At 37.5% G+C, this 17,090-nt stretch overlaps 1 protein-coding gene across 33 annotated transcripts in view; it reads right to left on the reverse strand.

Moving 5' to 3' along the window:
* Positions 1 to 467: 467 nt before the first annotated feature.
* PALS2 (protein associated with LIN7 2, MAGUK p55 family member) overlaps positions 468 to 17,090 on the reverse strand; it is a 32,018-nt gene continuing 15,395 nt past the window's right edge. For 12 of the 33 annotated variants that reach the window (XM_060280706.2, XM_088653523.1, XM_088653519.1 and 9 more), the window contains 11 exons: positions 14,871 to 14,989; positions 13,160 to 13,312; positions 12,540 to 12,692; positions 11,710 to 11,937; positions 9,578 to 9,709; positions 6,187 to 6,286; positions 5,728 to 5,796; positions 4,763 to 4,924; positions 3,966 to 4,168; positions 3,340 to 3,468; positions 1,279 to 1,945 (listed from right to left, as the gene is read on the reverse strand). In XM_060280706.2, the coding sequence (XP_060136689.1) occupies positions 1,769 to 1,945; positions 3,340 to 3,468; positions 3,966 to 4,168; positions 4,763 to 4,924; positions 5,728 to 5,796; positions 6,187 to 6,286; positions 9,578 to 9,709; positions 11,710 to 11,937; positions 12,540 to 12,692; positions 13,160 to 13,312; positions 14,871 to 14,987 (1,623 nt within the window). In that variant the 5' untranslated portion in view covers positions 14,988 to 14,989 and the 3' untranslated portion in view covers positions 1,279 to 1,768. Of the gene's footprint in view, positions 1,946 to 3,339; positions 3,469 to 3,965; positions 4,169 to 4,762; positions 4,925 to 5,727; positions 5,797 to 6,186; positions 6,287 to 9,577; positions 9,710 to 11,709; positions 11,938 to 12,539; positions 12,693 to 13,159; positions 13,313 to 14,870; positions 14,993 to 17,090 lie in introns of all 33 variants that reach the window. The other 21 variants (XM_035129203.3, XM_088653535.1, XM_035129206.3 and 18 more) reach the window with 4 other exon arrangements.

Raw genomic sequence — 17,090 nt, forward strand, 5'->3', positions numbered from 1 at the left:
ACACAGGAATATAATCTTTCCACAGTCTCAGCTGAATACATTTTTCAAATGCGTAGCCTAGAGATTTAACATAATAGAAGTTCTTAAAAAATATGTTATATTGTTAGAAGCTAAAATCTTAAGTAGCAACAGCAATTAAGACAAAGGTATGCAATAATTTGCATAACATTTACAAAATATACTGAAGTATTTAAAAAAATACCTTAAAGATTTTAAATATATAATACCTTTTTGGTGTCTCATCGTGTCTCTGTATAAGGTAAAAACTATCCAAACCCTGTTTTCTTGTGCACAATCAAAAATAAAAGAAAACATTTTAAGAACTTGTTTGCACTGTCTCAGCCTTTTCCAAGCTTCTCCTTTGTTGGCATCCTATGTATGGAACTTTGGTGTTGAAAATAAAATCTGAAGCCAAGTGCCTGCCTTCACATGGAAAAAAAATAAATGAAATGGCAGATGACAACCAGTTCAGGCACCTAGCATGTTAGTGATGAATGGGCATATTTACAACAACAAGCATAATATAAACTATGGTCACCAGACTAGTCTGTCTAAGTGACAATCTGCATTTATATTCATTAAACAATATACATCAGCAAAAGTATTTAAGTGAATATGAACCTAAGTTAGTAGATGGATTAATTTTGCTGAAAGGGAAAAGTTACTATGAACACTGGAAGAAAAAGAAACATGATTGTAAAACATAAATAAACCCACTTATAAATAACATTGATTTTTAAGAACTGACAATAATTTTAGGTTCACAAGCTATTTGGTGAATAACACAAGGACCCATCACGTCATATTTCATAACACACATAATCACTCATAATATTCTGGCGTAAAATAAAAGCGCATCACAGAACAATATAGGAATACAGGGCAAAGTCATTGTAAAGGAGCAGGTTCTGTTATTTTAAAGCAATGGTTTTTCACAAGTGAGAACAAACATCCTACATGCTGAGCCTCACTGTAAGGTTCTGTGTTGTAAGGCTCTCTTAGGCTATTTCACCATGATCCCAAACACAATGAATCACATTACATAACTCAGACAGTAATACTTGTTTCTAATGGGTAGAAATGTTGGCTCACCAAAGCAGCCTCCTAGGGAAAGTTCAAGGTATTGCTTTTACTTTCGGTAAAAAGATATACAGGGAAGTCTACAGTACATCTGCCTAAGACAAGACAACTGCAAAACATGTCTATAAACATTAAGCAAAAAGGTGTCAGTAACATGGCTCAGTGCTGGTTGCTTAAGTATTGAAAATTCTGATCACGTCAAGGAGAGATACATGTTTATTAGGATAAGGATTAGTGTCTTCTTCTAAATAAGAAAAAACCAGCCAGATAAACACTTGATTTAAACAGAGTTTTACAAAACAACAATATTTTTTCAAGTATTTTTCTCCTTATCACAGTGAAAATGTAAGACCAGATGTAGAAGTGAATGTTCCTTAGATGAGTAAAAGGCAAAGTAGTAAATCAAAACATTTATAAAAATGCTTCAACGCATTTCCTTCATGTGGTATGAATAGAAAGATTTGTAAAAAGTTAGAAAAATTAAAATAAATTACATATTAAGTACACTTTCCCTTCAATATATTGTATAAAAACTTGGAATAGCATACCATTATCTAAATATACACAGATTACAAATGCATCAGGTGCTGTTAGTGACTGGCACCTCTGTACAATATGTTATCGGTATAATGTTTATGATGTGCAGAAACCCCAGTTAGGTGCTTACACCAGTCTTCAAAAAGAACTGTCAGTATACCCAGCTAATTGGAACCCACTGTGGTTCCGTCCTCAGCTTCTCTGTAGCGGTTTGCAACTTTTCAAAGGCTTTGTCTAGATTGTCATTCACAATGATCAGATCAAAATAGTGGCTGTAAGCTCTCTGGATCCGTGCACTCTCATCAACTGTTTTCTTCAAATCAGTGTCCTGTTTGAAGATTGAAACAAATAAAAACATGATCTTAAAAGCAAAGGGAACTATAAATTCTGCTTTTGTTTTTGTTCAGTTAAGGTTTTAAAACTGGCAGCCAGATTTTAAACATAATTTATTCAGAAGACATTCTTGAGGATCTCAGTGGGAATGCTTCTTAGCAAAATGTGGTAGAGACAGGCTTAGAAATGCAATGATATCCTAAAGAGTACAAGTTTTATTCAATGCATGAATATACTATATTTATTATATGAAGGTCTAAAATCCTCTTGATGTCCATAATTACATATAAATACTCTAGAATAGTATTTGCACGTTAGTAAGTTGACTATAGCTCTGAATCAGCCAACTCTGAAAATATTTTTTTAAGCAGCACTCTTGCCTCCAGATCAGATTACAGCAATACAATGCATGTGCACTTGAAAAAGCCCCAGAAAACTTTAGTTAGTAACACAGTGAAGCAGCTGCATCTGTACCAACATATCTCACCGCTAACCCTACAAATGATGCCAGTTTGTTGCCAAATACATTTCAAAGAGCTAGTGATTATATACGTATAATGCTCTAAAAAGCCTGGGACCCAAGTACCTGAAGGACAGCATTCTACCACACAAAGCTGCTCAAATTCTGGGATCATCATCTAAGGCCCTCCTCTATCTGAATTTATATATGAGTGGTGACTTGGGAGATGCCCCACCTGAGAAATATACTTCCCAGGGAGCCTTTACTCTTCAAGTTCTTTTTATGTAATTTTAGCACCAGGGAAATGCCTTTTAATTTGCCTAGCTGTTTTTAACATGTAAAGCAAGTCATCCTGATTATGGTTTTACTCATACAGTACTGGTGAATTTATGGGTTGATTTCATTGTTCTTCCTGATGTTTCATTGCGCAGCTTTCATATACTTTCTATTTTCATTGTTTTAATGCATTCTACCCCAAGTGATTTTATTGAGGGATGGAAGAAAAAAACCCAGGTGCCATGCTAAGATAAGTAGATAATATAATGCATCTTTAAGATCACATCCTTTCACAAAAATAAGGTGTATGGCCATCTTTCAATTAAACAGCCACATTTCGTGGAAATGCTGCATTAACTTTACTTGCTGCATTAACCTTATCCACACACCCCAATCCTTGTGTATTGGGAGGTTTTTAAAAACCCATTATGAACATCACTCAGGAAAGCCATGAACCTACCTAGACCTTCTGGAAGGCAGCAGTTATCAGGGGGAAGGAAAAGTACCACCTGCAGCAATTCATGGAAGCATTCATGGTGTAAAAACCCAGGAAAGGTAAGAAACACAGGGATTGAAGGTGCCCACCAAGTACACAAGGCATAGAAATGTTAGTTTGTTCATATATACATTTTTAAAAGTTAGATTTGCCTTACTGTAAGCAGTTTGGTTGTAATCCCTGCATCTACCACGGCTTTGTGCATGGCACGCAATGTCTCAAGTTCTGGAGCAGCAATGAACACTACGTAGGGCATAAACTCTGAAGTCCGCAATATTTTAAGCGCCTAGAGAAAGAGAGCACCAGCTAGATCACACAACATTCTGAGATTAATTAGAAAGGAGCATTAGTGCAAACAACTTCATACACTAAAAGCAGGAAACTTTAAGATGATGGCAGTGTGCAAAAGTGCTACCTTACTAATACATAATATCCACCTCTCCCATTTAAAATATTAAAATTCAGCCTTGCATGGTTCAAATAAATTAGCAAATAGTGAGAAGAAATTATGTAACGTCATAACTGAGTGTTACTTGCTTCTCTAATGATGGCCAAAGGCTGCGGCCCTGGAGTACAGTATCTTTAGCTGCACTTTTAATGAGAAGGGTTCTGCTATGCTTTGGCATCTGTAAATCAAATGTTCCCTTCACTGCTTAGTTAATGGGATTATAGTCACTATCTGTAATGCAGAGGCTCTCTTAAGGTTAAAATTGCCTTCATATGGTCAGCTATACAATCTCTCCTTTTGCTTCTCTATTTGAATATAGTATTACTCCGGCATACCTGTGGATTTACATCCAAGATGCATGTCCTTCCAGTCTGAACCACTTCAAGGATAGAATCTATTTTGGTGCCATAAAGGTTTCCTTCATATTCTCCATGTTCCAAGTATCTTCCAGCTTTAACATCTGCCTCCATTTCAACTCGGGACACAAACCTGTAGGCTTGACCATCTTTTTCATCGTCCCTTGGCTTTCGTGATGTAACTAGATAAGTTTGACAAATGCACAACACATCAAAAGTTAGACTGACATCGCCACTTGTGTATTCATGCAATTGGATCTTACAGGGCTCAGATCCAAAACGTGTCCTACATGAGCGGAATGGCATTTCATCCAAGGGTGGGGTCCCCATTTTTACCAATTTGTATTCTCAAATGTTGGCACCAAAAATCTGAGAAGTTCCTGAACAGAAACATCAAATGTCACTTATTATAAACAAAATTGTCAAGGTATTTTTAAACCAGAACTGCAGACATTCTTACATAACATACAGCCCAAAGTTTAATCAGAAATAAATCCAAGCTCCATGCAGCTTATTCTCCCCAAGCGAGTGTGTTTTGGTATGCAGTTTGCTGGCACTCAATTACTGCTAGTCAGACAAAGCTACACCACCACCCCAAAAGCACTGTAAAAATGTTTACTTACAAAATATAAGCCAAGTTTATTTCTAGTGTTCTAATCTGCAGTTACTCTAGCTTTCTTCTTGCATCACAATATATAATACCAGCCTGAATCTAACAGCATCCAAGAGAAAGAAGGGAAAGATCAGAATCAAGGGTGACGGTACATACAACTTACATGGCACTGTGGTTCCAAACTTTGTGGGATTTAGTACAATAAACCTGTTTTTCAAACTTCTTCGGCCCACTCCCTGGGCTCCTATTAACACCAATGTCTTTCTTTGAAACGGAGGCATTTTGGCTACTTCCTCATATATCTGAATTTCATGGCGGTCAAATTCTGGACACATTTAACATAATAAAAACAAGACAGTGGAACATTATACAGTTTCGACACTGTTCAGCACTCTTGCTATACCTTAGGATACAGACAATTTCCTCCAAGACAGAACTTTCCCAAGGATTCTAACATCCTTGCTGGGCTTTTTGTGGTCTACATACACATACTGAATCATAACATCCATGCATTGTGAAAGGGGTTCATTCCTTCACACCAATTGGGAATAATAAAGACCCCATGGTTCCCAATAGAATGGAGGAACCTATGCACACGGGACTCCTTGCCCACTAGTGCTGAATGCAGACACAGAGCAGAGCCAGTGGGTATCCTCCCACTCCCTACACCACAACACTAAACAATATGGGGAAAACACTTTGGAGTTTATTATTTTTATTATGGGTTCTGCATTTCATTTGTTATGTCCTGTACTTTAATACTACATAGAAGCCATTGGGAAGGCAGCTATCATAAAAAGCAGCAAAGAAATATTGTAAATTTCAAGATTAATATAAAATATTCCAAATATGATTTGGAAAACACGACACTAGATTGCAAGAATATACCAATGGAAATAGAGAAAAGCTAAATTTCGCCAGGAGCCATTTTCTGGACTGGCATGGATAAGAACAGGTGATCAATATATAAGTATCATAACAGGAGGAAATGAAGATAAAAGTGCCTTTTTCCAAATTAATATTCTCCTTATGTTGAAAATTATAAATTAAGAAACAAAACACAAATCAAGCATGATTCAAAATGTTCCTGCTGGGTTTGTTCTGTTGTGATGCTAAAATTTCATATACCTGCATTTCTAGTTGTGAGATACATCATCTTTTTCTTCTTTTTACTACTTATTGTTCCACAAAAAGGACCTGAAAATTAATGGGGAAAAGTAAAAACAGAAAGTTTTAAATACTCCATTGCAACTCAGAATAAACCTTCTGCTAGGAAAGATTGGAATGATCTTTTACAAGCAAAAGCTATGCTACCCTTGAGTAAACTGGGTTTGTGCAGCTGTAGCAGACAAATTCTTGTGTTTATAAAGTGAGTTTGCTTTCTACTTAATATTGCCTGTGTACCAGCAGGTGGCAGAAAGGTCTCAAATTTGCAAGGGAGTGAATGTTTTAATTCTTGCTTTTTATTTTATCTTGGGTCAAATAATTTGTAATTGCCAAAACCACTGATGCACTTCCATTATTCATACCTTCTTGATCGTGCAGATTCAGAAATGATGCAAAGAACTACACTGCTGTGCTCCTTACCTGAATTGTCCCAATCCCGTCGAACAAATGCTTTCCTCTTTTCTTCCAAGAACTGGCTAGGAATAAGTCCTGCACTTCCTCCTTCTTTGACATGACTAGCCTGGAATCAAATTAAACATATTTTGGCACCAACCCATAGTAAAACAACAATAACAACTAATAATGTTACAAAGATCTTACTTAATATGCTGCAGTTTTGCTACATCAACATGTTTGGATTTAAAGCAACACCACATACTGCTACTAGTAGTTCAACATTTAGTTCAATGTGGGTGTCAGAATAGATGGATCTTCTGAAACAGTGATTTGAATTTTCTCCCCTGCACTCCACCCAAAAAACCCAACTACAACTTACTCTTCATTGAACATCCCTAGAGTGTAGTTCTACTGGTTTATTACCAGTTAAATGTTTAAGCATTCATTTCATAGTCTTATTTCTAGTATGAAAAGTTGACTCAAGTGGTTCATAAACAATTTCAAACATTTTATAGCCAGATTTAGACTGAGGTCTACATGAATCTTCCGATTTCTTCAGAAATCTCCCAAGAACTTCATTTGTTGTTATTTTGCAAACCAAAATGTCATCCCAACACAAGGAAGAGCTTTGCAGAATCAGATCAAAGATCCATTTATTACAGCATCCTGCTTTTTGCTGTGACCCAGGAGATGCATTTGAAAGCCCACAAGCAAGAAATGAGAGCCACAGCCTTCTGCTGCTGTCAAAATCAGCTGCTGTGGCATATTGTCTCTGATCCTGGAAATTGCATCATGACAAGTACTCCATACTAGACTTATCCTCCATGAATTTGTCTATTCTCTAAGAAGCTAGAGGCCATCTATCTAGAGGTCATCTCCAGAACTTGTGGCAGCAAATTTCACAATTTAACTGAGCACTGTATGGAGTCCTTCCTTTTTCCTTTTTCCCTTTTTTGTCTCTCCTTTATCTCTTTTCAATCAGCTTCATTAAATTACTTCAGAGTACAAGTATTACGGGAGAGAGAGAGAAACCTTTGACCATTTCCCCCCCACCTTAGACATAATGTTCCTTTGTTCATCTTCCCCCCTCACCTTACTCACCCTTTTTCTAAACTAAAAAGCCCCAGATGTTGGAGCCTTTTCTTGCAAGTTACATCCAATCCCTGTTCATTTTGACTGGCTTTTTCTACACCTTTTCCAGCTGTGGGGTATCCTTTTCTGAGATGCAGCATCCAGAACTACACAAAAGATTCCAAGTATAGGTGGACCAACAGAGCACACCATAGATTTGTATAAAGGCACTACAATGCTGGAGGTTTATTTCGGACCTCTTTCCTAATCATTCGTAGCATGGAATTCACTTTTTTTACAGCTGCTGCACACCACAGCTTCTTTAGGAGCTATCCACCATAACAAAGATGTCTTTCCCGATTAGCCACCACCAGTTCAGACCCCAATGTGAAGGTATGATTTTCTGCCTCATGTGCATCGCAGGAGAGACAACACAGAAGCCTACAGGATCTGATAGCATTAGTGACAAGGAGTCAGACAGTAACTACCATAGCCCCCTTCTTGAACCATTGCAAAACCCTCTTATTGCCTACATCATAAAGCCTATACAGAAAGAAACCATGGTCAACAGTTATCAAAAGCCACTGAGAGGTCTAGAATGGTTTGCTCTCCTTCTGTTTTTCTCCCAGCCTAGGAAGGACAAAGCAGTCTCAATAGCTTGCCCATGCTTCAAAAGCCAGACCTGAACCCTGACTGAAGAAGATCTAGAAACTGTGCCTGACCCATGTGCCTGAAGTTCTATAGCAACTTTGTGCTTGAATATTCAGCCCGGACAGGAATATCAGCAACCAAGCAATAATTAAGAACTTCTGGGCCCAGAGTAGGCTTATTCAGTAGTAGTCAAGCCACTGTCTCTTTTAAAAGTGGGCCACTTTGACTATCAAGCAGATGTTTAACACCTTCCTGGACACAGCTGATGAATCCCTGGCTGTTTGTAATGAATCAAGATGGGCAAGGGTTGAAAAGACACAAAGTGGGCTGTACTCGTCCAAGTAGCTAGTCCACATTCCTCAACCTCAAAAACTGAATCCAACTGAATCAAGACCACAGGACCAAGTAATGTTCTTATCACTTCATAGACTGACATGATTAAAATTGTTGCATCTGATAGACAGCAGACACAAGTGCCTTTATCCTTGAAGTGCTTTGCATACAAGTCCCATTGGATTCCTTATCATCACCATATGGGCCAAATTGCAGGCCCTGAACCACACAGAAAAGTTCCATTGGAAAGCACTCCAAAGCTTTCTACCAATTTATTTAGAACAGAAAGCAACACAAACCACAACTATTTCCTCTAATTTCAGTAGATTGTGCTCTTAGAAAGATAAACAAGCTTGACTTTTGTAACCCAACCATAAGTGTTGAAGATAGCAGGTGTCGTTCTTTCTCCTTATACTTATTCTTTATACTGGTGTATAAACTTAAATCCAGTTCAAATTCAAAAACTTGCATATGTTGCCAACAGCCCATAAATAATGTCAGAAAATGCAAACCAATGTAATCCAAACAACTTGAATAAAACCACAATATTCACATGAAATTCATATTCTGGCAAGGGGTGGGAGAGTGAGGAAAAATGGAGCAAAAACAGAGCAAAGCTGCTTATTGTACTAAGCTATATGGAAATAAGGCAAATAATTCCATAGGAAGTGTTTCTTCCATCTCCATTTCTCTTGAAATATCTGGGCTGATCTCCACTTACACAGCAGGATCCCCAGTCACGCTCTGGAAAGAAAGCTAGAAAAAAAAATAGAATGTACTGGACAGAATGCTAGGATGAACCACAGCTACTAGAGCATGGCCAGCAGTGAGCCTAGTGAAATGAGATGGTTTGAATCACAGAGCCAAGGGAATATCAAAGTTCTATCACATCCTTTTTTGCTCACTAAAATACACAAAATCTGCCAACCTCACTAGCCTAAATTTATATAAGAAACCTACCACCTCACACATTGTTCCTCACTAGGTTTTCTATGAAACATTCATGCTATATTCAGATTGAATAAAGCAGCCTCAGGTAACCTGTCTCCCTAGAAATCAGCCGTGGACCAATTTAAATCATTCCTGTATCTCTCATTCCATTATTTTTCTTGATATAAAAATTCATTGCAACCATTTGAAATGAATGGTCTAATTCTGACCATGAGGGGATGTACGGTGCATTAAAAATAGCTGCCTACAATTGAAGTTTGAAAGCAATCCCTTAAGACACTGAATCATAGGCAGATCAGTCTTGGATAGGAAGACTTTGCAAAACGATAAGTTATGCAATAAATGAATGAATAAAGCTTAGGAATTGACAAGTCTAGAGAAGATTGAATTAAACTTATTGTCTTCTAACCTGCCACCAGTTTGGGTCTTCACGATTCACAATTTGAAGAATTTCTCCTTTAGAAAACTTGAGCCCTGCTTCTTTGCATGGAATCAGGTTGTCGTTATATGGATTATAATCAAAGTGACACTTAACAAATACCTGTAATGAATAATGAAAGGGCTTAGCAAGTTCACATGATGCTTACTGCTTAACTCCAGACAATGCACAGAGAAACAATTAGGTTTCTAGCAAGTATAAAAGCAGTTAGCACAAATGGGCACAAATTGCTGACATTGGCCTGCTTTTCACACCACTTACCCCGACCATGGCTAATCATGGCTTAGCCCAAATGAGTAAGTGTGTGGGCTCCCAGAGAGCAGAGCACAGCCAGCTTGGTCCTCCCTGGTTGTTTTGTTGTTGTGCTTTGCTAAGCCATTGTTTTGCTGAACTTGTTGTCTGAACCCAGACCTGTGCTTTATCTCACTCCAGACAAATCACAAGCTGTACACCATAGGGTAAACAGTGGTTAAAGATTGTGGCTTGTCTAGAGAGAGCTGACGCACAAGCCTGGGCTCAAACACACTAAGCCAAACCATGAACTTGTCTTAGCAAAGCACAGTAATGAAACTGGAGAGCAGCACAGCAGCTCCAATTTCCCCTCTGAGTGCCTACACATTCACTCATGCACATTTGACTTGTGTGATGTATGAATGAGGGCATTAAACTTAGTGACTGCATTAACTATGTTTTAAGTGTTTAAAATATTTCCCAAACATTCGCTAACAATAATCAGAGGAGGTGAGAGCAGTGATTAATTTTTAATTAAGAAGGGTGCACGACTGAAACTTGTGTCTCAATCCCTGCTATCTACCATGAAAAGAAACCTGCTCCTTAGTTCCAAGTGAAGAAAGGCTGCAGATGACCAACGGAATGAAGAAATGTACTCTTTACATGCTCAGCTAATATGCCCTCCTTGCTCCTCCTACTACAACCACCTCAGTTATCAATGGAATAGTAAGCCTTAAGAGACTTCTTTTTGAATGCATTTAAAGTTTACATTTATGTGGTGTGTTTTATTCCAGTTTTTCTGCAGGTTAGCAGAGCATACATAGGTGGTTCTATACGTTATGCTGCATATTGCTTTATTTTATTTTTTTATAAAATGCAAACTGCCAAGAGCCTTTTTGGGAGAAAATACTAGGGGAAAATCAAAACAAAAATGTAAACGCTAGTCAGATACACATTACCGAAGAAATGAGAACACTTTGAATGTCTACCAACAACTTACATTTGATGACAAAACTAATACTTTCCAAACATTTCATCAGTATAGTTTGTTCTGTGCTTTTCAAAGAAAAATATCCCTTTTGACATAACAAATTGATCCAGCAAATCCTTCTTCTGTAAAGATGGGCTCACTTCTTATGCAATGAGGTTTTCTTTTCTACTCTGCCTATTTGAGAACTGGATCAGAGCCCAGCCAGCCAAATGTAGCTTCCCAACATGTTAGTACTGTGTAGACTTAATATTTTTCATAAATATGAAAAAATATATTTTAAATATAGAAAGTTGTAATCTTGAGCAAAAACAAAATGCTAACCTAAGAATTTATAAAAGACTAAATGTAGCTCATTTTTTTGTTTTAGCTATAAACTGTATATAGTTTAAGCATATGTTGGACACAAAGGTATCCAAGTAAATGATATACTTTTTCTCATTTAAGAGGAATTCACAAAAATAGAACTCCTTCAGGAAAGTAACGTAAAGCCCTTTTGTAGACAGTAATGAGTAGCTTCAAAGGTAATCTCCTGCTCTGTTGATACATTGATGAGTTGTGGCAACGTATGTATTCTAAGTGAAATAAAACCTCGTGCAATTATGGCACATTATAATCTAACAAGAGAGTCGTATTAATCCTGCATAGTATACATTCTACATAAGGATTTTATATTCCATCAAGTGGCCATTGGTGATCCACTGACTGTAGACAACTGATTACTATAGTTATGAGAATATGCACACACACAAACACAAATATAAAGAAAATAAAATAAAACATATAACCAAATTTATCCCCTGCAATAGTTGATTTAATTAACATTAGAGTAAAGGAAAGAAAACAAATGAAGTGCCTTCAAGTGAAACATAGTACTACTCACCTGTTGGGGAATAATATTATCTCTGTAGCTAGGAAGGATCTTTAGAGTGACACTCCCACTAATACTCTTCAGAAGTTCTTGCAACTCTTTTGGATTGTTTCCAACTTCATGACCATTAACCTCCTTAATAATATCGCCCACATGTAGAAGACCTTGTCGATCTATCATTCCTCCATGAAGGATTCTTGCAATTACCAGATCGTTATTCTCCACCCTAAATGTCACACCCTAAATGAACAGTAGAAGGGCATCAGTTTATCTCTGCAACATATATCCAGATTTTAAAACTAGACTCTTAATACTGTGATTGGTTATCACATGAGACTTGTTAAAACTTGTACATTTTTATGTCCCTGAAATCAAAAAAAATGAAAAGTAATTCAAATAAGAACTGACTAACAAAAATCTATTTGTCAGGCTTTCATCTAACTGACAGCAATGATTCCAGACAATTCTGAGTTCATTAAGGTTTATTCAATGGTGTAGATAGCAAGAATGTATGCTACCCAGTTAACATATATATATATAATCAAGCTTGCTGTTACCAAGGCCCCTGAGGAGTTTCTGGTAAATGGCATTATTTTACCCCACACAGCTAAAGGTTTGAACAGCTCTTGAAAACTCTGAACTACTCAGATACACTTAAGAAGCTTTCCCTTCCCTACTTCTGTTCCACCTTAGGCTATAGCTTCAGTTCAGAATGCATTTATCTTCTTACAACATAGGTTAAGAGAAGCAAGAAAGTCAGTATACACAGACATGTCAAATATTCCTCCCCTCTGTATGTAGGGAAGATGGGAAAACTGAATGTTCTTTCACAATTTACTTACCAGTGGCTCCCCTGCTCTTTTGTGAATGCCAAGTATACGGATGGCATCCACGGGCACTATCTGATTGTTCACTGAAGAATTATTGATTTCTGGGCTAGAGGGAGGAGATTCATAACACTTTGATGCCACAATATCATGGGCTTCCAAGAGTGACTGCAAAAAAACAAAAAAAACATATGTAGCAGTGTAGTTACTAAAGTTACATTTGTTTCTATCTAAGTGATAATTGCCCCAACAGTCAGAAAAGGAGAAATGTGATAACTCTTCAACATTTCTGTGAACAAGTAGACACTGCAAAATTTCATAAGCTCACCTCACATGTCAAAAGAGCAAGACAGTGAGCTTCTAGTTAACCCCTTTTTACTAGTTTCCATTTTAAGGTCATTCTTCCTATGCATGTGCTGCAATTTAGAAAGTGGTGCTTAAATTTCATTTAAACTAGAGCAACAAATTGTTTAAGCTTAACAGAGGTTTCTTCCATTTCAGCAGGACGCAAAGCATAACTAACTCTCTCTGAATAAAGGACACAGTGTTTTATCTTTAATTAGATGAAAATTGATTCTGATAATTATAGTAAGTGAACGGAAGTATTTCTATTGTTAAGAATGAAGTAATCTTACCAAAAAGTGTGGCTCCTTCAGTATACCAACCAACTCTGCAATGTTTTCATCTTTGTTTATTAATGGACTGATGTCTTCAAGAATCTCATTTACCAATTCCAGATTGTTGTCACTTACAGCTTCAAGCTTAGAATCTTCCAGTCGTTCATGAGCCTGTGAAGATTGGAAAATAGACCTTACACTGACTGGAAAAATTTTGATTAACAACTCTGCTTCTCCAACTGTATTGCCTCTGAGTTGCTTGTTCAGATAGTCTAGCATACAACTCTATCTTCTGAATAGTTATTTGGTTCCCCTATCTCTAGCTATACAAACAAGATACTATGCCTAGCATACAGTTCTGTGGGACCAATGAAATGTATCCAGCCACAGAAACAAGGTTAGCAGGTTTTTTCCTCACCTTGGCAACTGTTATGGTGACTAGTGTTCACTTCCAAAAAATTCTGTACACAATCACCATACATGCTAAACTGATTTCTTAAAGCATAAATAGGCCAACAAAGTTGGCAACTGTGGGTGATATATGATTAGTGAAAGCACCTTTTACCCAGAATCACAGAATTGTAGAGCTGGAAGGGACTCTGAGGATCATTCTAGTCCAACCCTCTGCAATGCAGGAATATGCTGCTGTCTCATCTGGGGATCGAACCTGAGACCTTGATGTTATCAGCACCATGCTCTACCCAACTGAGCTATCATAAATTCTCATTGGGAAGGCTTTTCTCTGGCCTTCCTGAATTGTGATGTTGCTGTCTTGTATACTGTTTTGCTCACTGATCTTTTTATGGCACTTTATTACTTTAGTCTGCTCTTCACTGCTATGAGTGCCTTTGAGCTAAAAAAACCAGCATACAAATAAATTGTAATCACAGTCCTTGCGATCTTGATGCAAGGAAGATGTTGCTAGCAAACTGTAATCTGGATATCCAGATTTCCAGCATAAACACATTTTATCTTTAAAAGTCTGTTAACAGTGCATTCAAGAATTCTGATATGGAAACTTTAAACTCATGTATTTTGTTTCTCTCATTAAGCAGCCATCAGATTCTCTACTTGATTCATTTTTTTGGCACAAGTATAGATTTATCCTCAACAATTATAAATTTTAGAAAAACAGATCAGTGTTCCTTTACTGAAATTATGTATACAATTTTGTGAACTTAACTGTCTATAATATGGGACACTGCCTGAAGTAATAGTTGCCAGTGAACTCAGAGTCACCAGAAACATATCTAGTGTGTCTGTGGGAAGAGTAGAACACCGGGTTGAAAGGAGCAGACGACCCCCCCCCCCGAAATGCTCGTGCCTTTCAAAAGGCTTATAATTATAATTCATTTCATTTCTATATCACTTAGTATTATTAAGGAAAAATAATCTGAAATCAGTTTTCAACACATTATAACATCAAATACAACAATCCAGTTCTAAAACATTACAATCCCCTTTCCATGCTGGATGACATCACTTTGTACACAGGGACTTGAAGCATATTCAGCTGTGAGTGTGAGGCAAGTTCTTCACACTCATTGCCCTGTAGAATGTTGCTGGTCCATACCAAGAGGGTTATAGACACAGAAATCTAGGCCCCACTGCACACATGATAAAGTCCAGCAACTCTCCATATACTGAGTTCTTTCCAGCCCCACCTTCATGCTAAATTCTGAAGGTGAATATTAATTTATATATATATATTTTTAAACAACACTGTCACCTTAGCAAGAGATCTTACAATAGGATTCTCCATAATTCCTTTCAAGAAAATAAGGTCTATTTCTTCAGCTCCTGCTGATGGAGGCAAGTCCGTAAGGTTGTCCAAAACTTGCTGCATTGCTGCTGAAAACAAAGAGGAAAAGGTAGAAGTTGAGTAAGAGCTCATTTTTTAAAAAGTCAGGTTTAATCGAATAAATTTAGCATGCCAATATTTCTTTTAAAACTGTCATTAAACTATTTAAGGCTCAAGCACACTGTTTTCACGTCATCTGATCATCTATTTTTTAAAGAAGCATTTCAACAGTCTACATGTAAGTGTGTAAAAACTAAGTCATTATTAGTGCCTATGGTACAGATGAAACCCAGAACAAGAGATATAAAAGACATGGTCAGTAGTGCTGAACCTAAATGGATGTACCAGTAATTACTGGCCCGCAATTGTATTTGAAGGCACAAGTATACACTCACAGTTGCATTAAATTTTAGCTTATCAAAATAATCCCATCACCATTAAACAAAACATCTTAAGTGCATAATATTGAGAAAGGGGGTATCGCAGTGTTCAAAAATAAGCTGAGAAGAGAAAGAAGCTACCCCTTTCAAAAACACAAGCAACAAGACTGTTAAGAACACATCTTAATAAAGGCAATATGGATTACAACAGTGCAGAACCTACTGGAATTTTCTCAAATGAGATTTGTGTTCTTGACAGTCTTGTTGCTTGTGTTTTTGAAAGGGGTAGCTTCTTTTTCTTCTCAGCTTATTGTTTTGTTTAATGGTGATGGGATTATTTTGATAAGCTAAAATTTAATGCAACTGTGAGTGTATACTTGTGCCTTAAACATTAAAATCGCAGACCTATCCACACACTAAATTATTCTTTTATATAATCCAAATGACAGTGTGTTAAAATAAAGGACAAATGCCTGTTGAGCAAATGAGTTTTGAAAAGCCAGCCAATCTACACACAACAGAGAAAGTCAAAATAACTCTAGAGATACCATGGTGTCCTTCCTTGTCCCAGCTTTTTCTGGCCAGTTGTACTGCCATAAGTACAATTTTTCAGCCATATACTGCGTTTCTCACATTTTAAGACGTGCCTATAAAATAAGCCATGGCACGATTTTCTGGAGGCAATAAAATATAAGGCATCCCCCCAAAATAAGACGTACTGGGGTATTGTTACGGTAGTGGTGGGAGCAGGTCTGCATGGCGCTTCTGCAGTGCGCGCCTCGCCGAGCCCCGCTGTCCTTGCCGGCTGTGCCGAGCCTCGACTGAGTGGGGCCCGGCAAGGACAGCAGCGCGCGCCGCACCGAGCCCCGACCCAGCAAAACTCTCTGAAAGCTTAATACCGGTAAAAAATAAAAAAGCTTATCAAAAAAAAAAGACATCCCCTGAAAATAAGCCGTGGTGTGTTTTTTGGAGGAAAAATAAATATAAGACGGTGTCTTATTTTGTGAGAAACACGGTAGTACCAATCTCAAAGTAAAATGGAGTTGGGTTTTAAGGAATAGCTGCTATATCCACACTTTCTAATAAATGCATCCCATTTCTTCCTAGCAAACAAGTTCTCACTGAAAGCATGTGTAGGAGGCTAATGACAGTCACATTATGCTTTCAGAAATTCTGATAGCAAAGGGAGTTTTTTTCTTTAGTGGATAAACCAAGGTTGTTGCCAATCACTCTTAAGGTTTCTGAAACATAATGCAGTTGTGCTAGTTAACAAAGATCAGGGGGAGCAACGCAGGCATGGCAGAAAATTCAAGTTAATATTCGAGGCTGTTCTGGAACTTGAAGAAACAGATAGTAGCACCTAGCCGTCTAAAATATTTTTCCAGTTCTGCCTAAAGAAACCAAGACAACCAGTGTAAGCTGCCACTATGTTTAAACTCAATGACCTTGAAAGATGCACAGAATTTTTTTTTCACATCTAATATGTCTGTGTACACCCACAGGTTTTCTACAAGCTTGAGACAAATGTATAAGCTACACTGTGTTCAGTTCTGGTCTCTACACCTCAGAAAAAGGTATTAAACATCTGGAAAAGGACAACCAAATGATCCACTCCCCTATGATGAAAGGTTACAATATCAGGAGCTTTTCAGGTTAGATAAAAGAAGAAGAAAAAGTAAGGGCAGGACATGACAGATGTGTGTAAAATTATGCATGGTGTGAACAAAAACAGACACACTAGAACAGGGGCCATTCAGTGAAGCTGAAT

Source organism: Zootoca vivipara, chromosome 11 (assembly GCF_965207765.1).
Source record: "Zootoca vivipara chromosome 11, rZooViv2.hap1.1, whole genome shotgun sequence".
Taxonomy (NCBI): Eukaryota; Metazoa; Chordata; class Lepidosauria; order Squamata; family Lacertidae; genus Zootoca; species Zootoca vivipara.